Source organism: Hirundo rustica, chromosome 30, assembly GCF_015227805.2.
Source record: "Hirundo rustica isolate bHirRus1 chromosome 30, bHirRus1.pri.v3, whole genome shotgun sequence".
Lineage (NCBI taxonomy): Eukaryota > Metazoa > Chordata > Aves > Passeriformes > Hirundinidae > Hirundo > Hirundo rustica.
In genome coordinates this window covers 553412-578806 of record NC_053479.1, presented here as the reverse complement: position 1 = coordinate 578806, position 25395 = coordinate 553412, and the positions used below count along the sequence as shown (strand labels likewise).

The window sequence follows — 25395 nt, the reverse complement described above, 5'->3', positions numbered from 1 at the left end:
CCAGCCTCCCCTCCCCAGTGTTACCCCCGATGTGCCCAAATCCTTCCCCTGCCTCCCAGAGGTGACAAAGGTGACAATGGGGACATCTCCCCAAAACCTCAGAACTCTCAGATTATTTCTCGTTTTTTTAAAAAACACTTTTAATCTTGTTTTGTTTTGTTTTTATTCTTTCTTTTTATATTTTTGCTGTTCAAGTGCTGAGTTCGGCCCCGCCCTCCCCTCCCCCGGGACCCCCGCGGGTCCCCCCTGGAGCAACAGAACGAGGGACAAAAACAACGAACGGACCAACAGAAAAGGAACCTAAGACGTCACGCACAGACCGAGAGCGGGAAATAATTAGAATGATAATATACTCGGGGGCCGCCACCCCCCCCCCCTACCCCTCTGCCTGTGGGACCAGTCAGTCCTGGGCACTGGGACCAGTGCTGCCTGCTGCGGGAACTGGTCTCAGTGCCTGGGGGTAACTGGTCCCAGTGCCCAGCCCTCCCCGCCCTGTCCCCGCCTGTGCCACCTGCCTGTGACAGCCCCGGGGCCTCGCGGGGGTTTTCGGGGTGAGGGCCCGCGAGGTTTGGGGCTCCAGGGTGCCTCCAGGGCCGGGCCCTTCCCAATCCCGTCCCAGTCCCTTCTCAGCGGCTTCTGGACCTTTCCTGGACCTTTGCCGGTGGGGACAGCGCTTGGCCCCGGGGGTGTCCCCTGCCAGCCCCGGAGCCCCCCCAAGGCAGCGAAGGCAGGGCCAGGGGCGCCCCGACCCCCAACCCCGGATTTGCGTCCCCCGCCTCAGGGGGGGCTGGTGGCCACGGGGCCGGGCTGCGCCCCTTTTGGGGTCGCGGGGGGCTGCGGGACCTCTCCCCTCCCTTCCTGCCCCCCCCCCCCCGGCTGTCCCCGTCCCCTCCCTTCGGGCCCCGCTGCCACCGCCGGCGCCACCAGGGCGGTGACATCGGGCGGGTGGGACCCGGCCTGGCACGAGGGGCCCCTTAAGTGCTGCGGCGCCAGGAGGGGGGACCCGGCCGGGGCCGCGTCCGCGTCCTCATCCCGGGGCTGCCTCGTCCCCCCCGTAAGCGCTTCGGGGGCTCCGCGGAGCTGTCCGGAGCCGGCGACAAGTGCTAAACATCCCGAGTGGCCCCGGCCGTCCTTCAGTCCCCTTAAGTGCTACGCGGGTGCGGGGCCGCTCCCCGCCCGGAGCCCCCCGGGCCTGGGCCGCGTCCCCTCCCCGGCACCCTGGGGATAAGTGCTGGGGCCGGGTGCCGCGGGGCTTCTCCCCCTCCCGGAGCCTCCTCCGGCCGCGGCCGCTCCGGCGCCGGGGCCTGGCCCCGCCGGCACCGCTCGGGGCCGAGAGGGAACCGCAGGAGCCGCGGCGGAGCCTCGGGGAACGCGGGGGGTTCGTTGTCACGTGAAACAAACACAAACAACAGGGGAAAAAAAAAAAACCAAAAAAAAAAAAACCCAAAAACCAAACAAACCCCTCCGAGGGCAGCGGGAGGCGAATGTGCGGCGTAAGCGAAATTTCAGCCCCAGCCGGAGCCTCCCAACAATTCTGGTGTCGCCTCCGGGTGACCCCCGGGCCGCCGGACCGCCCTCACCCCCCGGCGGAGCGCCGGGGCCCCGGGGCCGGTGCCAGGGCTGGATCCAAAGCCCGGGCGGAGTCTCCGGCCCCGGCCCCTCCGGCCGTCCTCGGCCGGGGGTTCCCGGGGGGTCTCCGGGCTGGAGCGGCCCCGGCTGCGAGGGGAGGGAGCCGGGCGAGCGCCGGCCGGGAGGGTGATTAATAAATAAATAAATTAAAGAAGGGAGGCGGTTTCCTCCCGGTCCCGGGCGTCCCGCGGCCGGACCTCGCTGCGGCCACGGGCACGGGGTCACCCCCCCTTGGGTGTCACCAGCGGTGTCCCCAGCGCTGCTCCAGGAGCACGGGGAGACGTGGGGTGCGCTCGCTCTTCCTCCTCCTCCTTCTCTTCCTCCTCGTCCTGCTCTCCCGGCTGAGGTGGCTCGGGGTAGCCGCCACACACGGCCGTGTCCCCGCGGTGTCCCCGTGTCGCCACCGCGGCGTGGGGGTCCCGGCCCCCCCCTTCCCTTCTCCGTCCGGTCGCTTTTATTGCACAATGCGCGTGGGATCGCGGGCTCGCTGCTCCGTGGGGTTCTCCTCCTCTCCCCTCCGCCATCCAAACCGATTTCAATGCTTGGCCTTTGTCACTTCTCGCTTCCCCGCCCCGCCCCGAACCAACAACAAAAAAATCAAAAAAAAAAAAAAAAGGGCAAAAAAGAGCGGAAAAAAACCTGAGGAGTCCGAGGTGGCGGCGCGGGGGGCAGGGGGGGCTCGCTCGGAGGGGCACTCCCGGCGCTGTGGGGGCAGGGAGGGAGGGAGGGAGGGAGGGCGGCAGGCTCTAAGAGCACCCGCAGCGATCCACCACCATGCCGGGGATCTTGCCGTAGATGATCTGCTGCTTGTCGTTGAAGTAGAGCATGTTGATGGGGGACATCTTGGTGGGCGTGCAGCAGGGCCCGGCCGAGCCGCGCGGGTTGGCCTGCTGCACCAGGTGCGTGTGCGGGTACTTCTGCATGAACATGTACTCGCACTGGCCCGAGCAGTAGTTGGCCTTGTAGCGCTTGGGGGGCGATGATCCAGTCCCAGCCGAATGCCTCGAAGTCCACGGTGAGCGGGTAGCGGCAGCAGCGCGACTCCGTGGAGTGCTCGTCGCAGTCCAGCCCCAGGTTCCGCCGGGAACGCTTGTTGTTCTCCAGGACACGCAGCTCCATGAACGGGTGCTGGAGGGACACGGGGCAGTGGTGAGGGGACACAGGGGACACAGGGGACAAAGTGAGGACAATGGTGAGGCACCCCCCTCCGCTGCACACTGCTCCACCCAGCCCAGCTGCGCGGGGCAGGGGAGGAGGTGCCAGGGGTAGTGGCATTACCCGGGGCTGTCACCAGCCCCATGGAGGTGTCAGTGGCACCATGGAGGTGCCAGGAGCACTGCTGAGATGACATTGGCCCCACAGAACTGCCACCAGCCCCATGCTGGGGCTGCCATCAGTCTATTGCGGTGTCCCCAGTCCCATGGAGGTGTCACCAGCCTTAAGGAGGTGTCACTGTCCCCCACACCTGTAATCCCCCAGGCAGTCACCAGCCCCAGAGAGCTGCCATCCACTCTATGAGTGTCCCCGTCCCCATGACAGCTGTTACTGTCCCCACAAAGTTGTGACTACCCCTGTGGAACTGTCACTTGTCCCCATGACCTGTGGCCATCCTCACAGAGTTGTCACAGTCCCCCAGACCTGTCACCAGTCCCCCAGAGCTGTCACTTGTCCCCTAGACCTGTGATCTCCCAGGTTGTAACCATGCCCACAGAGCTGTCACCTTCCCCACCATCCACCCTGCTGCCCCTCGGGGCGGTGCCACCCACCAGCCCCTCGGCTCCAGGCCCAAGCGAGGTGACAGCCAGGTCGTTGCCGTTGGGGTCGAAGGCGTTGATCTCGATGCCCCAGTTGTTGTGCGGCTGCTTGAACCAGTTCTGCAGGACGTGCTTGAAGTCGATGCTCTGCCAGTGCCCTGCACGCGAGTTGAGCTCAATTTTGAGCGAGCGGATGCGGATGTGGCGGCTGCCCTCGTCCGTGACGGGCTTGAGGCGTAGGATCTGCAGGTACACGGTGGAGGTGTGCTGCACCGGCCGCAGGTACACCCACAGCTGCGCCTTCACCACCTTGGTGAACATGATCTTGGGGCTGAAGTTGAAGAAGCAGCAGTGCGGGTTGCCCTCGATCTGCACCGCCGGGTCCGCTGAGAGAGGAGGGAGGAGAAGGAGGGCTCAGGGCAGGCCTTGGGAGCCCCGCTGGTCCCGTGTTGCGACCCCCGAGCCTCATCCTGGCTCCTGGATCCCCCGGCCCCACTCCGGGACTCCTGAGCCGCACCCAGGAGCCCATGAGCTCTGTGCCGGGACCCGAGCCCCCCCTCTGGGATAACCCAGCCCCACACTGGGATCCCCGAGCCGCACTCTGGGACCCTCTCGCTGCTCTCCGTGACCCTCCCACCCCTTGCGACTCCCGAGCCGCACTCGGCCCCCCCCGGCCCCTCTGCGGGACCCCCGAGCGGCGCGGGGTCGCGGCAGCCCCTCCCCGGTCGTTAGGAGGTGAAGGTCGGGTCAGAGGCCCCCCTGGGGGTCGTCCACGAGGAGGTCCCCTCTCGCCCCCTGACCCGCGGCCCCGGGGGGCTCAGGATGGGCCCGGGGGGTGTCCGGTGGGGAGGGGCGTCCCGGGCTGAGTGGGGCGGGGGGCTCCGGTCCTGCAGCACCTGCTCGGGGCCGCCCTTCCTCCCCGGGGATGAGGAGAACTCCTCCGGGTCCCACCCCCCACCCTCCTCGCCGGCTGCTCGGGGGGGGACAGCCCCACACCTCGGGGTGGGGGGGCTCCCGCAGTCCCCCAAACCCGGGAGGTGACAAAAAGCCAGCGCCACCAGCACCAGGGCGGTGACACCCCCGAGCATCCCCCGGCTCCGGGGGTCTCCCCCTCGTCCTGGCGGCCCGGCCCCACATCTGTGTCGAATTGAGAGGGGAATCTGCACCCCCCCCCCCCCCCCCGCCCGCACCGGTCAGGTTTAATAGCGCCCAGCTGCAGCGCGGGGCCATTTGCTGCGCCGGCCCCGCGGGGGTCACGACACCGGGAATGTCGCCTCCCCTCCCCAGCCCAGCCCCGCCACTCTCAAACGGGGTTGGGGGCCGCAGGGACCCTCCACTCAACTCAACCCCACCCGGCCCTCACAGTCACGAGTGACCCTCCGCCCCCAGCGCCTCGGCAGGGGCTTTGTCACCCGGCTCGTTGTCACCCAGGGGTGAGGTGACACCTCTGCAGAGGCCGGTGGGTGCTGGGGGAGATTTGGGGGCTCCAGGTGGGAGCTGCCACCGGATCGAGCAGCCACCAAACCCCTCCTTGGGGACCTTGGGGCCAGCACCGTCTCTGCTGTCCCTCTGCCAGCCCGGGGTCTGCGCCTGGGGTACACGGGGTGCGGTGAGGGGGGAGTCCGGCGAGGGGGCCTTGCCCCACTGCCCGCAGTGCCAGGATGCTCGTCCCGTCACTGTGGCAACGGGGGATAAAGGTTACCGGGACACCGGTCACAGCTGGGCCTGTGCCGGGTGGGGGGTGGCCCCGGAGCCCCCCCTTGCTCTTTGTTCCCACATTCGGGACTCCCCGAACACGGCCCCCCAGCTCCGGGTCCCCCCTGAGGTGCTCGGCGCTGTCCCCACGTCCCTGTGTCCCCACATCCCTGTGTCCCCACGTCCTTGTGTCCCGTTGTCCTTGTGTCTCCAAGTCCCCATGTCCCCACATCCCTGTGTCCCTGCGTCCCTGTGTCCCCACGTCCCCACATCCCTGTGTCCCTGTGTCCCCATGTCCTTCTGTCCCCACATCCTCATGCTGTCGTGCTGACCTTGAGCGGCTCCCCCCGGTCCCCTCCAGCCCCTCGCCCCCTGGCCCCCCCGGGCCTCATTAATCTCCCCACCCCCCGCGGGTCGTGGGGGTCACGGGTAGCCCCTCTATGGCTTTAGGAGCCAATTAATGTCCCTGGGCTGCTCCATGCTGAGCCCCCTCCAGGAGGGCCGGGGGGAACCCGAGAGCTTTATGGCTCCACTGCGCCCATAAAGCTCTTTCCCCTCCTTCTGTTCAGGAACCATAAAAACCCCGCAATTGCCAGGGGGGCGAGCAGAGAGTGGAAAAAAAAAATCAAAATAATAACAGAGAGGAGCCCCCTGCCCCTTCTTGGGGAGCATCCGGCTGGGGGTCCATGCTCGAGGGACGCCCGGCCGGGGGAAGGGCTCTGCCCTTTATTTTGGGGGGCCCCTGAGCTGCGAAAGGGGCGGGGAGGGGTGGCCCGAGGCCCAGGGAGGAAAACCCCAGCGTGTCGTCAATTTTATGGGTAATAAAATTTCAAAGCCGCCCGAGCGCATTTAATGCCTGGGAAGGAAATTCGGGGAGGGGGCAGCAGCACCTCACACCTCCCTCCCTTCCGCTCGCCTTTCGCCCCCGGCCCCTTGCACCACCCCCCCGCGGGGGTCGCCCCAGGAGTCCCTCGCCAGGAGCAGGTGGAGAAATCCCGGGGGAAACTGAGGCAGGGGAAGGGGCGGAGCCGGGCCAAGTCCCCGTGTCCCCTCCCTGCTGTCCCAGCGGGGATCCCCGGCTGCGGTGGCCTGTCCCCAGCACGGCCTGCTGTCACCCTCCTGTCACCCTGCTGTGGCCTTGCTGTCACCCTGATGTCACTTTCCCATCGCCTTGCTGTTACCCTGTTTGTCACCCTGCCACGTGCCCTGGGGACCGTGAGGTCACTGTACCACCTGCCCTGTGCCCCCAGTCTGTTCCCAGTGCCCAGTCCCAGTGCCACTGCAGAGTGGTGCCAGTGTCTGGTGACAGTCCCCAGCCAACAGTCCCAGCACCCAGTGCCATGTTCCAGCATGCAGTGACCGGTCACAGTCCCTGCTGCCAGCTCCCAGTCCAGTCCCCTGTCTCAGTTTCCATTCCCAGTCCCCAGGTTCAGTTTCCACTCCCCAGTGTCCTCTCAGCTCCCAGTGCCCATTCCCCTGTCTCAGTTCCCAGTGCCAGTTCCCAATCCCAGTTCCTGTCCAAATCCCAGTCCCCAGTCCCAACACCCAGGGCCAGGTCCCAGTGCTGGTGCTGGGCCAGGTGCTGCTCTCAGCTCCCAGCTCCTAGTCCTCAGTCCCAGTACCAGCTCTCTGCTCCCATTCCCCAGTCCTAGCACCCAGTTCATTACAGTACCAGGTCCCAACACTCAGAACCAGCTCCCAGTCCCCAGTCCTGGTCCTCAGCTCCTGGTACACAGCACCGGGCCCCTCTCCCAGTCCCCGGTGCACTGTCCCGTGCCCCCATCCCCCTGTCCCCCATCCCCTGTCCCCCTGTCCCCATCCCCATGCACACGCAGCGTCCCCGCGGGACCCGCACGGACCGGGGCGGGGGGACCAGAAGGGACCGTGAGGGGTTCGGGGACACCCGGGAGGGGGCTCGGCAGAGGAGGGGGCGCCCCGCGGGGACGTTGGTGACGAGCGGGGAGGGCAGCGGGGGGACCGCGAGGGGACCCCGGGGGGGCCCGGGCCGGGGGGCTGGGGGACGCGGGGGGGAACCTCCGGCGAAGTTTGCAGCGGAACAAAGGGCGGCACTGACTTTCCTGGGCCATGCTGATGACGGTCTCGGTGGTGGCGTGGTACTCGTCCTCCTCCAGGTACTCGTCGTGCTGCAGCGAGTCCCCCTGGAAGTCGTGGAGGTCCAGGAGCTGCTGGAGCGGGGGGGCCTTGGGCAGCAGCTGCTTCACCACCTCCCGGGTGATGTTGGGCGCTTCCTTCAGCCGCAGCTTGCTCAGGATCTGCGACTTGATGCTCTCCAGCCGCAGCTCTTTGCTCTGCCGCCGCCACAGGCACACGGGGCAGGCGGGTTCGGAGGCGGGGGGCTGCTCCACCGACCCCCCGCCCGCCACCGCGGCCACCAGCGAGCCCAGCAGCCACCACAGCGGGGCCATGCCGGGGGGGGACAGCAGAAAATACATCGGAAGGACGAGGGAAAAAAAGAAAAAAAAAAAAAAGGAAAGAAGAGTGAGAAAAAAGAAAAGGAAAAAAAAAAAAAAAAAAAGAAAGAAAAGAAAAGAAAAAAAAAAAAAAAATAAGAAAATAAGCAAACCCTTCCCCACCGGGCCGCCCCCCCGCCCCGCTTCCACCGCAGCGCGCAAGGGGGGCAAGGCGGTAACGGCGGCGGGGGCGGGGAAGCGGGGACCCCGGGGGGGGCCGAAGGGGGGGGGGTTTGAAAAAAAGCGGCGGTAGCGGCGGCCCCGGGGTTTTATACCCCAAGAGAAGTGTGTCGTCAGCGGCCTTGATTGGCTGCGGGCGCACAAAAGAGGTTCTGGCAGGGGCTTGGCACCAGCCGCCGCCGGCCCCCCGAGCCCCGGGAACGGCCCCGCCGCCGCCCGGTGCGCTCGGGCACCCCCCGCCCACCCCTCGGCTCGGGGGGGGCCCGGGGGGCGGCGCGACCTGGCCCCGGCTCCCGGCAAGTGCGGTGGGATGGATGCGCGTCCCGGCAAGTGCGCCCGCCCCCCGGGCTGCGCGTCCCGGACCCCCCCCGGCAGCCCCGAGCCCCCCCGGCCCCGCTCGGTGCAGAACCGGGGACAGGCGGGCTCCATCAGCCGCAGCTTCCAGGAGGGACCGCGAGCGGCCGATCCCGGCCCGGGGGTGCCCGGCCGGGAGTTGGGGGGCTCGGAGACCGCCAGGGGGGCTCCAGCGGGTGGGGAGGGGGTGAAAGTGCCCGCCCCGAGAGCATCCTGGCACTGGGAAGTGCTGCAGGAGCAGCGGGAGCTTCCAGGAGCCACCGAGAGCGGCGGATCTCGGCCCGGGAGTTGGGGGGCTCGGGGACCCCCGGGGACGCCGAAACCCGGAGGAGGGGGTGAAGCTGCTCAATCTGGAGCATCTGGGAAGTGCTACAGGAGCATCGTCCCGGGACGGACAAGGACATCCCCACATGGCTGAGGGAAGCACGGCCACGGCTTGGGGGCCACGGAGACCCCCTGGGATCACGGGGGTCCTGCCCCCAACGCGGGGGCGCTCCGGGGGGGCACAGAGAGAGGCTGCCCACTCCTCACCGGCACCGGGCGGCGCTTCCAGGAGGAGCCAGGGGAGGAACGAGGGGACCCCGGCCCTGCGGTCATCGTGGGGACCCCTCCGGGGACCCCCCCTCCTTTCCCGGTGCCCGCCCCATCAGAACCATGGAGAGGGGGAAACCCACCGGGGCTGCACGGGCGGGCGGGGGGCCCCTCGGGAGGACTGGCCCGGAGCTCCGGGCGAGTCCCGGTGGGGTTTTTTGGGGGCGGGGGGGGGGAGCGGCCCCGTTGCCCCCCGGCGGTGCCGGTTCAGCAGCGCCGCGAGCAGCGCTCCCCCTCGCGGCGAGGGGCGGAACTGCAGCGGGGGCGCTGCGGGGACACGCGACACGAGACCCCCGCCACCGCCACCGGGCGTCCCCCGCGGCCACGGCAGCGCCGCTCGCCGATCTCACCGGTGTCACAACCCCGGGCGAGCCGCGCTCACGGGTCGGGGGGAGCGGTCGCGTCCCGCTTTGTCCCCTCCCCGCCGGTGTCGCCGCGCTCCGGTGTGAGCCCGGGCGCGCGGGGCTGCGGCAGCGAGCGGGTTAAGCGCGGCTGTGACGCTGCCCCGTCCCCGCCCACGGGCTGCCCGCAGGAGCTGTCAGCGGCCCCGGTAACGGCAGCGCGGGCGGGGCGAGGTCCCGAGGGTCCCCCAGGGTCCCCGGGGTGTCCCCAGGGGTGAGGACCCTCTCGGGGAGGGGGGCTCCGGCGCGGGGGTGGCGGGGGTGGGGGGAAGTTTGGGGCCGTTCCGGGACCGTTGCGGCGGCGCCGCATCGCCCCGCGCCTTCCAGGGGGACAGCGGGGACCCGCCCCCGTCCCCACCGCTTCCTGTCCCCGCGGGACAGGGCCACCCTTCCTCGGGGACACCCTGGGAGACAGCCCCGCGTCCCCACTGCGCCGTGGCCATATCCCCGTGTGGCCCCGTCTTTGTGTCCCCGTGTCTCCTCGTGCCCACATCCACATCCGCACGACCCCCGTGACCCCATGTCCCCACCTGCCCATGTCCCCACACCCGTGTGTCCCCGTGTCCCCATATCCCCATGTTCCTATGTTACCCTCGTGTCCACAGTTAATGTCCCCATGTTCCCAAGTCACCCTGTCTCCATGGCCCCACATCTGCATGCCCCCCGTCCACAAATCTCAATGTCACCCTGTCCCCATATCTTCACATCCCCATGTCAACGTCCCCCCATCCCCCTGTCCCCACATCCCAGTGTCCCCAAAATCCCAATGCCCATGTCCCCATTTCTATGTCCCCACAGCCCCCTGTCCCCACATCCCCCCGTGTGCATTTGGGATCATTTTGGAGCCCTCCAGAGCGCGTCCCTGACCCCCGCCGCTGCCCGTGGCCGGTGTCCCCGCTGTCCCCGCTGTCCCGGCCATGGCGGGGCTGCTGCAGGCGCTGGTGGCGGTGTCGCAGAAGGCGGCGGAGGTGGCGCGGCTGTGCCGGGCGGAGGAGCCCCTGTTCCGGCTGCTGGTGGCCGAGAAGACGGGACCCGACAGGAACGCCAGGTTTCTGCAGGACTTTAAGACGCTGGCGGATGTCCTGATCCAGGAGCTCATCAAGCACGACCTGGGGACACAGGTGGGGACAGCCAGGGGGGTGTCCGGGGTGGGGAGGGGTGGCACTGCCCGAGCCTCCCCTGAGCCCCCCCGGTGTCCCCCCAGTTCCCCGAGCTGCGGGGGCACATCCATGGGGAAGAGTCCAGTGAGTTCAGGGATGCAGAGGGTGAGTGGGGACAAAGAGGGGACAGCGTGGGGTCAGGGTGGAGACATCTGTGGGGGACAGTGGGGTGGGCACATCTGTGGAGGATGTGAGGTCAGAGGGGACATGCGTGGGGGATGTGGGGCCAAGGCTGTGGCGAGGGGGTCTCCATGCTCCACGTCCCCATGGCCCCACATTCCCATGGCTGAGTCACGGTCCCCACACTGGGGTCTGTGAGGCCGTGGCTGAGTCTGGGGTCCCTGTGCCATGTCCCTGGCTGATTTGGGGTCCTGGCAGGTGGCACGGTGACAGTGCGGGTCTGTGCCACCCCCGGGGACACGGTGGCCCTGCTGCTGGCCGTGCTGGGCCCCGAGCAGATGAGGGCGGCCGAGCTGCTGGCAGAGGCTGTGCACCGGGAGGTGACACTTGGGGACACGGAACTGGCCAGCATCAACCCTGGAGTGTCCCCAGAGGATGTGGGAATCTGGATAGACCCCATTGGTGAGGGGCTGTGGGGTGGGGACAGGGATGGGGACAGGTCTGGGATGGGGATGGGGGCAGGGACAGGCATGGGATGGGATGGGATGGGAGGGGAGGGGAGGGGAAGGGATGGGGATAGGGACTTTGGGGTGGGATGGGAACAGGGCCAGGGCCAGGGCCAGAGCTGCGGATGGGGTGTGATGGGGAGAGGGACAGAGATGGAATGGGGACAGGGATGGGGACAGGGCCAGGATGGGGACAGGGCCAGTGCCAGGGCTGGGACCCTGCTGACCCCCTGGCAAACCCCCCAGACTCCACCAATGAGTTCATCGGGGGGCGCGAGGACGTGGCCGCTGTCGATGGCGTCGCGCCCGGGGGGCTGCGCTCGGCCCTGGTGCTCGTGGGGGCCTTCGACCGCCGCACCGGGGTTCCCGTGCTGGGGGTCATCAACGAGCCCTTCTTTCAGCGGGACCCCCAGACCGGCAGGTACACCCAGAGTCCGCACTGGGGGGCCCTGGACCTGTACTGGGGGTCCCTGTCCCTCCTGATCCCGCACCCTGGGGTCCCAATTCCCCCATACCCTCCCCAGCTCAGGTCCCCACTGCGTCCCCTCCCCTCCCCGCAGGTGGCAGGGCCGCTACCACTGGGGGGTGGCGCACGGCAGCACTCGGCTGTGCTCGCTGTCCCCTCCCGCCCCCCGGCCGTGTCCCCGCGTGGTGCTGAGCCGTGCCGAGGGCCCGGCGGTGCGGAGAGCTCTGGACTCGCTGGGCGGGGGTCCCCCGCTCCTCGCCGCGGGGGCCGGCTACAAACTGCTCTGCGTGGCGCTGGGGCTGGCGGACGCCTTCGTGCTGTCGCAGGCCACCACCTTCGCCTGGGACTCGTGCGCCCCGCACGCCATCCTGCGGGCCCTGGGGGGCGGCGTGGTGGCCTTGGAGGGGGCGCTGCGGGCCCGGCGGGAGGGGGGCAGCGGGGAGACCCCCGAGCTGCGCTATCACCGCCCGCAGCCAGGCCGGGAGGGGGCCGAGCGCTGGGCGAACAGGGAGGGGCTCGTGGCCTTCGTGCACCCCCAGCACCTGCGGGCAGTGCTGGCAGCGCTGGGAGACGTGCCCGGGTTGTGACACGTGGGGAGGGGAGGGGGGGAGATGGGGGGAATTTGGGGGTTGGGACATTGGGGTGGGGGATTTGAGGGCCTGGGATCCCGGGGTAAAGTCTAAGAGGAGCTGGGACCCCCGGTTGGGAGGTCATGAGGGGCTGGGGAACACTGGGGTGGGGGTTTGGGGGTCTGGGACCCTGAGTGTGGGGCACAGGGGGACCAGGACCCCGGGGTGTGGGGTCAGGAGGGGCTGAGATCCCAGGGTGAAGGGTCCAGGGTGTTTGGGATCCCAGGGTGAGGGGTAGGGGGTCCAGAGGACTTTGGGGTGCAGGGCCAGGGTGTCAGGGACCAACGACAGTGGGACAGCAGCCACTGCGGGGTCGGGGGGCTCTGCGACCCCGGGGTGCGGGGTCGGGCGGGTCTGGGAGCCCGGTGCGGGACGCGGTGGGAGCTCAGAGTCCTGGATCCCCTGTGTGGGACCCTCGGTGTCCCCTTGGTGTCCCCTCGATAGCCCACGTGTTCCCCCCCCCTCCAATAAAGGGTCGCTCGCAGCAGTTCGTGTCCGTGCCGGGCCGCGGGGCGGTGCCGGTCCCGGGGCGGTGCCGGTGCCCCCTTGACTCGCCCCCGTCACATGATACGGAGCCCAGGGGAAGGGCGGCGGCGAGCGGGACCGGGAGCGCCGGGACCGGGTGGGGAGCGTAACCGGGATCGCGGGGAGCGGGTGGGAACGGCACCGGGGGCACCGGGACCACCGGGAGCGGTGGGGGAACGACACCGGGAGCGGGGCAGGGGAAGAGTAGCGCCGGAACCGGGGAATGAAGCAGCACTGGGACTCGGGAGGGAGCGGCGCCGGGAACACCGGGACCGGGGGCAGTGAGGGAACGGGACCGGGGAGAGGAGCGGTACCGGGGGCAGCGTCGGGCCGGGCGGGAGCGGTACCGGTACCGGTATCGGGGCGCCGCCCAGGCCGGCGGTTCCTCGGCCGCGGAGAGCGGTACCGGCCGCGGTGCCGGGCCCGGCGCCGGTGCTGAGCGGCGGCTCCCGCAGGACGGACGGGCCATGGCGATGGAGGGCGGGATGAAATGTGTGAAGTTCTTGGTTTTCTTCTTCAACTTCATCTTCTGGGTGAGTCCGCGGCCCGGGGGAGGCATCGGGGGTTCCCGGAGCCGACAGAACCGGGCGAGCCCACCCGGCCGCCCCCTACCCACCTCCCGCACCCCCAGGTTTAGGGGTCCTCGGTGCTGGGGGAGGCGGGGGGGATTTGTCACGCTGAGTGAAGCCACATCCTGTCCGGGGGAAGGGGACGGGGGACCCCAAGGCGAGGGGAGTTGTGGGGTTGGGGGGGACCGGGGGGACCCCCGAGAGTGGCGGGACGCGGCTTTGGGGAAGTCGGGGTGAGGAAAGAGCGGCGAGAGCCAACGGCCGGAGCGGGCGGGGGGGACAAGGAGGGGACACGAGAAGGGACGGGGGGGCACGGGGAGGGACGCGGGGCCCCTTCCCGTCCCCCCTACGCAAGGAGGGAGGGACGTGTCCCAACCCTGCCGGGCTGAGTCACCCCTCGAGGGCCGTGGCACGCGGGGGGGGACACGGTGACACGGCGGGACACGGTGCCAGCCCCCCCCTCGCCCCCCCGCGCGCTGTTTGTGCAGCCGAGCCCACGCCCCGCGGGCACACCGGGCACGGCGCCGCTCGCGGGGGTCCCCTCCCCCCGCCCTGAGGAGGGGTCCGCAGGTGTGGGTCGGACCCACTGGGGGGGGCCCCGGGGGATGAACCCCCAGTTGGTGGCAGTTGCCCCCCCCGCCGCTCTCGCGTGGCCGGAAGGCCGGACTTCCTGCACTTCCCGCTGCGGCCGCTGTCCCTCCCGTGTCCCCTCCCGTGTCTCCTCCACCGGGGGGGCTGCGCTGGTGCCACCCCCGCCCCCCCCAATTTGTCCTCAAATCCGAGATGCACGCGGCGCCGCGGGGGAATCATTTGGGGGATTTGGGGGATTTAGGGTTGTGCGGTGGGTAGGTTGGGCGGGGGTCCAGGCTCCCCCCGACGCTCCGTGCCCCCCCTCCCCTCAAGGTGTGCGGCGTGGCCCTGATCGTCATCGGCATCTTAGCTCTGGTGGCCCTGGGTAAGGCCCCGGTGGCCCCGATCGCCGGCTCCAGCTGGACCCCGGTGGGCGTGGTGGTGCTGGGGGTCGTCATCTTCTTCACCTCCTTCTTCGGCTGTTGCGGCGCCTGGAAGGAGAGTTACTGCATGGTCACCACGGTGAGGGGGGGGCGGCTGGCCGGGTTCCCCCCGGGAGCCCCCCTGGACCCCTGACCCAGCCCCGCATCGGGACCCCCACTTGCAACTCACCCCTTTGTGACCCCCCTTGACCCTCCAAACTGTGACCCCCAACCCTGACCCCTACCTTGACCCCCCCACCATGACCTGAGCCCTCTTAGAAGCCCCACTGCGACCCCCCCAGAGCCCCCAAACCTCCTGACGCCCCCCGTGCCCCTCCAGTTCGCCGTCCTGCTCAGCCTCATCTTCCTGGTGGAGATCGCCGCCGCCATCACCGGATACGTCTTCAAGCACAAGGTGGGAGTCCCTGACCCCCGCGTGACCCCCCCGACACCCCCCGGGTCCATGCCCCCACACCCGGATGGGGGAGGTCACAGGAGGACACTGGGGGAGGGGGTTTGGGGGGCTCAGGGTGGGGTCAGGGTGTCCCAGTGGGGATTGGGGGGGGGGGTCGCAGTGGGGGGAGTTGGGGGGTCAAGGAGGAGTCATAGTAGGGGGGCTCAGAGTGGAGGGGGGTCCTGGTGGGAAAATCAGATGGGGGGGTGGGTTATATGGTGGTGGTGGGGTCACAATGACGGGCTGAGTTGGGGGGGGTCACAAAGGGGGGACACATGGGGGCGTTGAATGTCCCTGCCCCACACTGGTGGGTACCTGCCGACCCCCCCCTGACCCCCCGGACCCCCCAGGTGCATGGGCTGGTGGAGGAGGGGCTCTGGGAGGCCATGAGGAGGTATGACCAGGACCCTTCGCTGACCGCTGCGCTGGACACCTTCCAGAAGGAGGTGAGCATGGAAAATTTCACTTTTCCACTCAAGTTTTTTTACGAGTTTAATAAAAAAAAGACAATAAGGGAAATAAAGGCAAAAATTAAAAAAAAAAAAAAAAAATTGTGCTGGTGCTTGGCATTTAGCTAAGGGCACATTTACCAATTGGATAATATTCTTTAAATGCACTATAGCCTACTACATATTCATATGTATTATTATGTTTTATTATGTATTATTTAAACATTTCTTTGAGTTTGAATGTTCTTTTGCTTGGTTTTAACTTCTGACCTGTCCTTGTTCTATTAACATTTTATTTTTCCTTGAAGCTGTCTTGCTGTTCTACTTCTTGATAATAGAGGGTTAATCCATGTTTGCGGGGGGGGGGGGGGGCAGTTCTGAGGTCTGTCACTATTATCTTTAGCTAGGTAACCTATATAAATTAGATAAATTATATCTAGATAAATCCAGATTATCTAGATAATCTAAATACGTGAGGGATTTCTTGATGATTTTTAGTATTTTCTGAGTTAACAGTGTGAATAAAAAGCACTCTACATACTGTGCTATACCTTAAGAAATATATATATCACACTATTGTTTTTAATTTTTGTTAATAGCAGAAATAAAAGAAACTATGTTCACAGAGCAAGTATATGTTCTTGTATGTACATTATACGTATATTATAGATACACACACACACATATATTATATATACATATATTACAGACATATGTACATACAGGCATTTTACATATATACATATTTATACACATATTTTAGATATACATATATACTCATCTATTCTTATATATACATTTAGAACTAATTTTTGATATTTGCCAGTAACAACATTAAAAAAGCCAATAATACAATATATACTTATAACAGTGAGCCTTGCGGGGGTCACATCAGTTTGGAGAGGGGGCTGCTGCTGGCCCCCTCCCAGCATTCCCGACCCTTTTCCGGGCAGTTTTTCTGCTGTGGGGTGGACAATTACACGGATTGGGCCAGCATCGGGCGCTTTGGGGACAATGACACCGTGCCCCGGTCCTGCTGCCGCATCAGCACCGACACCTGCAATGTGCGGCCCACCCCCGACACTGTGTACGAGAAGGTGAGACCCCCAAAATCCTGGGAGCGCCCTGGGGGTGTCCCGGGAGAGAGGGAGGCTGGGGGGGCATGGGGTCAAGGGGGGCTGGGGGCCTGTGAGAGGGTCATAGAGGGGGTTGGGGTGGTCTGGGGGGGTCACAGTGGGGATTTGAGGAGTCAGGTGGGTCACAGAGGGGATCGGGGGGTCTGGGCAGTGTCCCTGTTGCCCCCAGGGGGTCCCCGAGCCCCCTAACCCCCCCTTGCCCCCAGGGCTGCCTGCCCAGCCTTGAGGCGTGGCTCAAGAGGAACATCGTGGTGCTGGCAGCCGTGGCGCTGGGCATCGCCTTCTTCGAGGTGAGACCCCCAAATGTGGGGGAGACCCCCAGGGTGGGGCTGAGACCCCCAGCGTGCTCCTGAGAGCCCCCCCTGAATATGGGGGGAGACCTGAGTTTGGAGTGGACACCTTTAATGTGGGGTGACCCCCACCAATATGGGGCTGAGACCCTCAAATATGGGGTGAACCCTCTCCATTATGGAACTGAGACACCTCCTCAGTTTGGGGCTGAGACCGCCCCCCCAATATGGGGCTGACTGACCCCCGCCCCCCATGTCAAATTGCCCCCCCCAAGTGTTCCTGAACCCCTTCCATGTCCAGCTGATCCACCCCTATTTCTGAGTGACGCCCCCAAATTTAACTGGCACCCCCCAAATCACTGTGACCTACAAGTGTCATTGACACCTCCCAAGTGTCACTGTGACCCTCCAGTGTCACTGTTTCCCTTTCCCCCCAGATCCTGGGTGTTGTCTTCTCCTGTTGCCTCATGCGTGGGATCCGCAGTGGATACGAGGTCATGTAGCCCCCCCACACCCCCCCCAGATTCCTGCCCTACCTGGGAGGCTCGGGGGTGCCCCCCCAGGTTTGCAATAAAGACGAAAAGCTTCTGGAGAGCCGAGTGGGATTTGGGGGGGTCCCCATGGGGCTGGGGGTGGTGTCTGATGGGTGAGGGGTCCCTTTGAGGGGTTGGGGGGGGTGGTCTTTGGGGTGTGGGGGTCCCTCGTGGGTGGACAAGGACCCTCGTAGGGTTTGGGGGTCTCTTCTGGGGTTTGGGGTGTCTCTGATGGGTTTGAGGGGGTCATCCTGGAGTTTTGGGGTTCCACTGTGCCCCATTGACCCAGTGGGGCCAGGGCACAGGTCCTGGTGGCTCCAGGGGCTCAATCCTCATGTGTCCCCTCAGTGTCCCCAAAGCCTCACGTGCCAGTCCAATGTCCCCAAATGCCCCTTCCAACCATGACCCCAAGCAAGAACAAGGCTGGGCAGGTTTGAGGTGTTCATTCCCCGCTCTGGAGGGGTTATTGGTGGGGTTATTTTGAGTCTGGGGGCTCTCAGGGGACGCTCTGGGCCGGCTTGGGCAGGATGAGGGCCAGGCCCAGGTCCACGAGGGCTGAGGGCATGTAGGAGGCGGGCAGCCAGAGCAGTTTCGCATCCCAGCCGGCGCTGTAGCGGCTGCGCGGGTGCTGCGCCTGCAGCGCGTGCTCGATGCAGCGGGTGACCTTGGACAGGTCCTTGTCACACAGCAGGGACAGCAGCAGCCGCTGCACCTTCAGGTCTGCAGGGCAAAAAGGGATTGGGTTGAAATTCTGAACTGTGGGGTCTGGGGGAGGTGGGAAAAGGTCAGGAAAGGGGAAACTGAGGCAGGGGTGACATGATGAACCTTGGGGTTTGGGGGATGACCCACAAGGGGTGTGGGGCGCTGTGCCCCCACCTCAGAGCCCCCACTCACACTGGGGGAAGAAATGCTCCCCGTAGCTGCTGCGGGTGTCGGGCTCCAGACGCTCCCAGCGCTGCCGCAGCGATGCCTCCAGGGAGTCCAGGTCTGTCACGTTGGTCTTGAAGAACCCCGGCTCCACCACGCTCACCTTGACCCCAAAGTGCTGCATGTCCCGCCTGGGGATGGGCGAGGGGGGGTCACGTGGTGGCCAGAGGGGTCAGGGTGTGGCCAAAGAGGCCAGGGTGTGGCTGGAGAGGTCACGGCAGGGCCGGAGAGGTCATGGCATGACCAGAGGGGTGAGCGCATGGCTGGAGGGCTCAGGGCAGGCCCAGGGATCAGCACCCACCCACCTGAGGCTGTCTGAGAAGGCCTCGATGCAGAACTTGGACATGCAGTAGCCGCCGCCGTTGGCCGAGATGCGCCCCAGGACACTGGACGTGTTGACCACTCGGCCCCGTGCCCGTTTCAGCAGCGGCAGCAGTTGCAGCGTGACCTCGATGGCCCCGAAGGCGTTGACAGCCATGACCCGGCGGAAGTCCTCGATGTCCATCCACTCCGTGGGGCCGATGGGGTTGGCCACACCCGCGTTGTTCACCAGCCCAAACAGCCCTGGGTGGACACCAGAGGGTGGCACCCCCAGAACGGCACCCACAGTGTCCCCTGGGACCCCCAGAGTGTCCCCACAGTGACCTGGCAGGACTTGTCCCCTCTGTATCCCAGCCTGTCCTGTCACCCTGTCATCTGTGCCCCTGAGACCCCCACCCTGTGCCCTGTTGGGACCCTCCCCTCCTTGTCCCGGCTGTGTCCCCCCCCGGCACTTCCCAGGGGTCCTTCCTGCCCCACAGCCCCTCCCCATGGCCCTGTCCTCCTGTGCCCCCCTATGTCACAGCTCCTCCTTGGGGACTCTCTGTCCTCCCTGCCCCACAGCCTCTTGCCCTCGTGTCTCCGCTCCCCTCCTTTGATCCTTGTCCCTTTATGTCCCCTCTGCCCTACAGCCCTTTCCCAAGACCCCTATTCCCTCCCCAAGCCCCCAGACCCTCTTGCCCCTCACCTTTCTCCCCCACCTCCTTCTGCACCCACTCGGCAGCTCTGCGGATGCTGTCGGAGCGAGTGACATCGAGCAGGGTGGTCCTCAGGTGTCCCCCGGCACTGTCCCCGCGCAGGCTCTCAGCTCCCTGCGGGGTCAGGCAGGCGGCCAGCACGCGGTAGCCGCGCCGGGCCAGCCGCCGGGCCAGCAGGTTGCCGAAGCCGCTGTCACAGCCAGTGATGAAGACGTGCTTGTCCGTCACCGTGGGCAGCGTACGGCGGTCCCGCACCAGCCACCCCAGCGCCCAGGCCACTGCCACCAGCGCCACGTACAGCCACATGGCCTGCGGGGGGCAGGGGACACGTGGGAACCCCACCCTCTCAGGACCATGGGGGCCCCACCCCACCCTGGAGAGAGCCCCCAGCCCCTCACCCTGCCCCACACCAGAGGTGGCTCACGTTCCCAGTGCCGCCAGCTTGTTCCCACCCTGCCCCAGCTCATGTTCCCGGTGCCACCGGCATCAAGGACAGCCCACATGCTGCTGACCCACAGGGGACACGTGGGACACTCGCTGGGACGCCCCGAGGGGCCCGCTGGGAGCCCCCAGACCCCACCCTGCCCAGAGCACAGGGTGTCCCCCCACTCCCCACCTGGGGACACAACGGTCACTCAGGACTGACCCCAGCCATGCTCTGTCCCCTCTGTTCTTCACGGGTGATCCGGGGGGGGGTCACGGGTGATCCGGGGGGGTGCCCTGCCCTCTTCCGGTAGGGTGGGGGGCACCCCAAAGCCCTCCCCGCGGGACCCCAGCTCCACCTTGGCCTGGCCTGGCCGGGGCCGGGCGCCCGAGCCCGGATTAGCGGGGCCGTGCGTCATCAGCTGGGCACGGGGGGGGCTACGGGGGGGGCTCCGGGGGGGGTCCCCTCCGGCCCCCTCCCACCGGCCCGGGGCAGCGGGGACCCCCGGGACCCCTGCCAGGACCCCGCCAGGGCTGGGACCTCCAGCCCAGCTTAGCCCCCCGAGCTGCACTGCACACGGAGGGGACTTGCAGGGGCCCTGTGTCCCCCCCCGCAGGTGTCCCGTGCCCCCTCCGGGACCCCCGTCTGGGGGGGTTTGGGGTGTCAGGAAACCCCCATTGTTGGTTTGGGGGTTTCACATGGTGGGGGTGTGCGGGACCCCCAAAAAAGTTGGGAGGTACCCCCAAATTCCCTCCTCGGATTTCAGGGGGGACACTGAGGAGGGGGGGACACGCCGGCTCTGTCCTGTGTCCCCGGAACCAATTCGGGGCATTGTGCTTCCCCCCAGCAGCCCCATTTGGGGGTTTTTGGGAGTCCCAGGACGCCCTTTAGCGCCCCACCCTCGGATTTGAGGGCAATCCTAGGGGTCTGTCCCATGTCCCCAGAGCCCCCCCTGCAACAGGAGACCCCCCCCCAGCACGGATGGGGAGCAGAGGGGTGTCCCCACGTCCCTCAGGGGGCAGAGGGGGTGTCCCCAACTCCCTCAGGGGGTCCCTACATCCCTCGGGGGGTCCCCACATACCTCGGGGGGCAGAGGGGCTGCGGGCACTGCTCCGGCCGCAGCCTCGGGGCTGTGTGAGCTGGGGGGGCATGGGAACAGGGGAGGGGTCGGTGAGGTTTGGGGCGGGGGGGCCACGGTCGCTCCTCCCCATGCCTGGCACGGCCAAAGCTCCCTGGGAGGGGGGGCTGAGCCCCCCGCCCCCACCCTCAGACCCCTCCCCGACACTCCAGGGTGGGGAGTGGGGGTTGGGCACCTTTTAGGGGGGGGGTTGGTGGGACACACCTGGCCTTGTTGGGGAACCTCACCCTGGATGAGACCCCCCCCCCCACCATGGTACCCCCTCCCACTGCTGGGAGATGGCAGGGCAGTGCCTGTACTCAGGAGGCGGAGACCCCCCCCCCTCAGGGAATTAAACCCTCCCATCCCCGGGATCTGGGGGGGCTGAGCCCCCCGGGGGGATTTAGGGCCCCAAAGGTCCCTTTGTCCCCAATCAAAGGAGCCTCAGAGCCTCGTTAAGCACTAAAGAGGATGAGGGGGCTTAGGGGGATTGGGGGGAGCTGTGCCAGGGTCCTGCTGGCCCGGCCTGACCCCCCCACAGCCCCTGATGCCACCCCTGCTTTATTCCATCGATCCCGGTGCCAGGGGGTGCCAAGGACATGATGGTGAGACCATCCCCCCATTACTCTCTGGTGCTGGGGAGTCTTCGGGGGGTTCCTGGGGGTCCCTCAGGAGCAGGAGGGCTGCAGCTGCCCCTTGTAGATGTACTCGAGGGCGGTGGCAATGGTCCTCATGTCCAGCTCGATGCTCCGGGCCCAGTTCTCCACATCCCCGATCTCCTGCGGGTGTTTGGGGAGGGGGTTCACCCTGGGGGAGGTCCCACCCTGCCACGCTCCTCTCAAGGGTTTGAGTGGATCCCATTCTCCTGGGATCCTCTGGGCACTCCTCAAGATCCCCTGGGACCTCCAGGGTGCTGCCCAAGATCCCCTGGATGTTCCCCAGGACCCCTCTGGGTTCTGCCCAAGACCCCCTAAGAGATGTCCCAGACCCCCTGGGCAGTCCAAGACCCCGATGATGCCCAGGACCCTCTGGGTGCTGCTTAAGCCCCCCTGGATGTTCCCTGGGACCCCCAGGGTGCTCCCCAATTGCTCCGGCACAGATCCAGGGGTCTGAGGGCTTCATCCCCCCCCCTCCATTCATGGGTCTGGGGGCTTCATTCTCCCCTGAAAATCCCCCCCAGCATCCCTCCCAGGGCTCCCAGTGTCCCAACTGGTCCCCTCACAGCTTCTCCTCCCCCTATCCTGGAGGGTCCCCGAGTGCCCCTCTCACCAGTTGCAGGTTGGGGTGTGACACCGGCCCCCCCCCCCGCCCAGGTGGATTTTAGGGGGCGGGGGACCCCCACCTTGAGGGCCTGGTTGAAGTTCTCCACCATGGAGATCCAGTGGCCGGTCTGGCGGGCAAACTGGGCCGCCTGTACCTGTAGGGTCTTCACCTCCTGGTCCAGTTTGCGCTGATTCACGTAGGCCTGGGCCACCCTGGGGGGGGACACGGGGGTCACTGTGGGGGGACACGGGCGTGGGGACCCCCCTGACACCCCCTGAGTGGGGGGGACCCAAAAAAAGGGAGGAGAGAAGTGGGGGGGGGGCTTGGGGGAGGAAAATGCAGAGGGGAGGTCCTGGGAGGGAATCTGGGGCTGGGGTTCTCCAGGAAGGAGGATTTGTGGGGCTGCGGGTCTCCAGGAAGGGAAGATGAATTTGTGGGACTGGAGGTCCTGAGGAAGAGGGATTTATAGGGTGGTGGTGGGGGCCTATGGGGTCGGGGGTCCCTGATAAAGAGGATTTGTGGGGTTAGGGGGATCTGTAGGGTTGAGGCAAGGTGTCTGGCGGTCTCTGGGAAGGGGGGGTCTGCAGGGGTTGGGGGTCCCTGGGAAGGTGATTCTGTGGGAAAATGGGGAGTCTGTGGAGGTGGGTCTATGAAGTTGGGAGTCTGTAAGAAGGGGGATCTGTGGGGTTGGGGGTCTCGGGGGGACAGGTTTGCAAGGTCTGGGGTCCTCAGGTGGGGTTTGGGGGCTGGGAGTCCCCAGGCAGGGTTTGGGGGTCTCCAGAAGGGGTACTGGGTTTTGGGGGAGGGTCTCCCAGAATTAATTGGGGGGTTTCCAGAAGGGATCTGGGGGTCCCCGGGGGTGTTCCGGGGGTCGCGGGCTCACCCCACGTTGAGGTGATCGACCAAGGCCTCGGTGAGGCGGGTGGCGGCCGCGATCGCATCCCTGCGCCGCCGCTCTGGGTGGGGACACAGGGAGACAGGGCCGTGAGGGGCGGCGGGACCCCCACCCGCCCTGCGATAGACCGTGACGCTAGCAGGACGTGGCGTGACGTCAACATGCTCATGTGTGGCGTCACCGCGCGCAGCCGTGACCTCACGGGCCTCCCTCAGGGCCCCTAAGACTTCCCGCCCTTCCCCCCCCTTGACGGACAACCGCGCCAGCCAATGGGATTCCGCTCTGCGCTGAGCGGCAGCTCTGGCAGCTAATGAGACGCAGCGAGCGGGGGTTGTTGCCATGGGGACGGAGGCGTGGCTCACCCTGCAGCTCGCGCCGCTCGCTCTGGCGGGCCTGATGCTCCTTCAGCAGCCGGGACAGCATGGGGGCCGCCGCGTCACGTGACCGCCGCGCAGCGCACGGCGTGACCGACCTACACGTGACAAAACGCCCCGCCCCTCCCGGTGCGTCACCGGGGCGCGTGACCGCCACCGGGAAAAACCACGTGACCTGGGGGGTTTATGGGGAATGGGGGGGCTCCTTTGGGGGCTGAAGGGGACTGGGGGAGCTGTAGGGGATTGTGAGTCTATAGGGGCTGGGGTTGTCTACAGGGGAAAGGGGCTCTATAGGTGATGGAGGAGCTATAGGGGAAGGGGATTCGGGAGGATCTATAGGGACCCGAGGGGTCTATAGGGACTTGGGGGTCTTTAGGGGACTAGGGGGGGCTATAGGAGACTGGGGGTTTATAGGGGGGCAGGGAGCGGCTGCCGCTGCCGGGAAAAATTCCCTGGAAATGAAACCGGGAGGTCCGGAAGGGTGTGCTGGGAAAATCCCGGGATTCGACACTCAGACTGAGGAAGATGAGGAAGGCAGAAATCCTGGGATTCAGCACCCTGGGAAGAGGAGGAGGAAGATCCCTTTATTCCCGGGGATTGAGGAGGGAGGATGAGGAAGGTGCAACGCAAGAGGGGGTGGGGCTCGGGGGCCCCTCCCAGTTTTCCCAGCGGATTCTGCAGGAATTCGAGTGGGAAACACGGCCAAAAATAACCTGGGAAGGGATAAAAATATCCCGGTCCCTGCCTTGGGGCTTGGAAAGGGCGCTGGGATTGATTCCAGATAAATCCTGCGATCGCGGGAGGTTTGGGATGGGCAGGGAGCGCCGTTCCCTGCAAGAATGGGGACACGGCGACATTCCCGGTGACAGTGACCCTCTCCAGGAGCTCGGGCATGCGATTCCAGCGGGACTGGGGAGCTGCTCCTGGTCCCTGTTCCCAGGTGGGGGATTTCCTGGATTTCCTTTCTGGGGAGTCCATGGGAAGTTTCCCTCCACTTTTCCATTGTTTCCTCGGCGCTTCCTCCCTTTTTCCATGGGTCCCAGAATTCATGGAGAGTTTCCCTTCGTCTTTCCATGGATCCTTCGGAGTTAATGGAATTTTATTCCCTCTTTCCACGGGTTCCTTGGCGTTTCTTGGGGAATCTCCCTCTCTCTTTTCCCTCTCCTGGGGTTCTTGGAGAGTTTCCCTCCCTCTGTCCATGGTTTCCACCCTTCTCTCGGAATTCCACCGAGCTTTTCCCTCCCTCCTTCCCTGGGAATTCCAGGATCTCTGCCCCGGAGCTGCCGATCCCATAAAAGCCCTGGAGCTAGTCCCGGGGCTGCGGGCTGAGGCTGTCCCGGCTTCCCCTCTCCTTGCTGGGGGGGTTCAGTCCCCGGGACCCCCTCCCGAGCCATCGGCAAGCTCGGGTGGGATCGGGGAATTTTCTCCTTCTGATACACTACTCCGGGGGGAAGCTTTGGGATGCTCATTCTGAAAATAAACCTCAGAAACAAACCCCAAAAACAAACCCTGAAAACAAATTCCAGAAATAAATCCCCAAAATAACCCCCCCCAAACCAAACCCCTGGATCTGGGGCAGACAGGATGGGATCCGTGTCCGGGGGCTGCTCGTGGGGCAGTTTTGGGGTGGAAATTCCCAGTCCCAGGAATTGAGGTGAATTCTTGGCACATCCCAGCAGCAGGGTGGCCCCGAGGGTCTCTGCCCGTGCTGAGCTCGTTTTGATGGAAAACCGCACAGATTAGGGAGCTGTGGGGGGCCCGAGGTTTGAGCCCCCGCCTCGAGCGGATTTTGGGGTGCCATCCCAACCCCAATCCTGGTTTCCCCCTTCCCACTTTTCTTCGGGACCCCCGGCCCCGTTCCCACGCTGGGAGGGAATTTGGGCTGGAAAAACGGGGAAAAAATGGAGATAACTGGGATGGGGGGAGGGGGGGAATGGGGCGGGGGGCTTGGACCCCTCTGATCCTGCTCGTGACCCGCCGCCCCCCCCCCCCAAAAAAAAACACCGCGGGGAGGAGCCGAACTGGTTCGCACGGCCCTGGCAGCTCGCGAAAATCCCCACGGGGCTTGGGAGAGGGGATAAAAATAGCCTGGAAAATATGACAAAGTCCCCTTTCCACCCCAAAAATACCTCCCGGGGAGGGAGGGAGGCACGGGGGCGGCACGGGGGTCGCGACACCGCTGATCCTCCCCCACCCCAAAAATGTCCCATCTGATCCTGGGGGTCCTGGCACTGCTGACCCCCCCCTCATGTCACAATTATTCCTGAGGGTCGTGACATCGCTGCCCCCCCCCCTTTGTATTTGGGTCCTCCCCTCCTGGTTTTGTGGTTCAGGGGTTCCCCTCGACCTCCAGGACCCCCCAAAACTCCCCCGGGACCCCCTCAGGTGCAGCTGCTTCTCCCATAGGTCACTCAGCTGGAGGGGACAGAAATTGGGGACCCCAAAACACCCGCAGGACACCCCCCCAAAACCTAC

General features: G+C 66.0%; 5 protein-coding genes across 9 annotated transcripts; 2 read left to right on the top strand and 3 right to left on the bottom strand.

Moving 5' to 3' along the window:
- Positions 1-2375: 2375 nt before the first annotated feature.
- GDF11 (growth differentiation factor 11) lies at positions 2376-7504 on the bottom strand. The gene is given in 4 exon segments (XM_040088405.1): positions 2376-2603; positions 2605-2757; positions 3396-3769; positions 7153-7504. Coding segments are annotated over 4 exon segments (1107 nt in total).
- A 1686-nt stretch (positions 7505-9190) lies between these two features.
- Positions 9191-11914, top strand: INPP1 (inositol polyphosphate-1-phosphatase). Of its 2 annotated transcripts, none has more exons than XM_040088410.2 (6): positions 9191-9224; positions 9874-10196; positions 10280-10340; positions 10614-10817; positions 11108-11282; positions 11422-11914. In XM_040088410.2, the coding sequence occupies exons 2-6, from the start codon at positions 9993-9995 to the stop codon at positions 11912-11914; spliced, it is 1137 nt and encodes a 378-aa protein (XP_039944344.1). In that variant the 5' UTR covers positions 9191-9224; positions 9874-9992. The 2 variants fall into 2 exon arrangements, with proteins under 2 accessions (XP_039944344.1, XP_039944343.1); XM_040088409.2 differs by having other exon boundaries at positions 9193-9289.
- Positions 11915-12499: 585 nt separating this feature from the next.
- CD63 (CD63 molecule) lies at positions 12500-16963 on the top strand. 3 transcript variants are annotated; one of them, XM_040088506.2, is made up of 8 exons: positions 12500-12578; positions 12937-13014; positions 13954-14142; positions 14383-14457; positions 14847-14942; positions 15899-16042; positions 16288-16371; positions 16809-16963. In XM_040088506.2, exons 2-8 carry the CDS (start codon positions 12949-12951, stop codon positions 16872-16874), a joined length of 720 nt encoding a protein of 239 aa, XP_039944440.1. In that variant the 5' UTR covers positions 12500-12578; positions 12937-12948; the 3' UTR covers positions 16875-16963. The 3 variants fall into 3 exon arrangements, with proteins under 3 accessions (XP_039944440.1, XP_058279805.1, XP_058279806.1); XM_058423822.1 differs by lacking the exon at positions 12500-12578 and adding an exon at positions 12754-12758 and having other exon boundaries at positions 12938-13014; XM_058423823.1 differs by lacking the exon at positions 12500-12578 and adding an exon at positions 12778-12781 and having other exon boundaries at positions 12938-13014.
- A 368-nt stretch (positions 16964-17331) lies between these two features.
- RDH5 (retinol dehydrogenase 5) lies at positions 17332-19657 on the bottom strand. Of its 2 annotated transcripts, none has more exons than XM_040088505.2 (5): positions 19464-19657; positions 18838-19156; positions 18137-18395; positions 17799-17962; positions 17332-17624 (listed from the first exon to the last, which is right to left on the bottom strand). In XM_040088505.2, the coding sequence occupies exons 2-5, from the start codon at positions 19151-19153 to the stop codon at positions 17401-17403; spliced, it is 963 nt and encodes a 320-aa protein (XP_039944439.1). In that variant the 5' UTR covers positions 19154-19156; positions 19464-19657; the 3' UTR covers positions 17332-17400. The 2 variants fall into 2 exon arrangements, with proteins under 2 accessions (XP_039944439.1, XP_039944438.1); XM_040088504.2 differs by having other exon boundaries at positions 19494-19657.
- A 1186-nt stretch (positions 19658-20843) lies between these two features.
- BLOC1S1 (biogenesis of lysosomal organelles complex 1 subunit 1) lies at positions 20844-23005 on the bottom strand. Its single transcript, XM_040088484.2, has 4 exons — positions 22909-23005; positions 22535-22607; positions 21731-21863; positions 20844-21167 (listed from the first exon to the last, which is right to left on the bottom strand). The coding sequence occupies exons 1-4, from the start codon at positions 22967-22969 to the stop codon at positions 21057-21059; spliced, it is 378 nt and encodes a 125-aa protein (XP_039944418.1). The 5' UTR covers positions 22970-23005; the 3' UTR covers positions 20844-21056.
- Positions 23006-25395: the final 2390 nt, after the last annotated feature.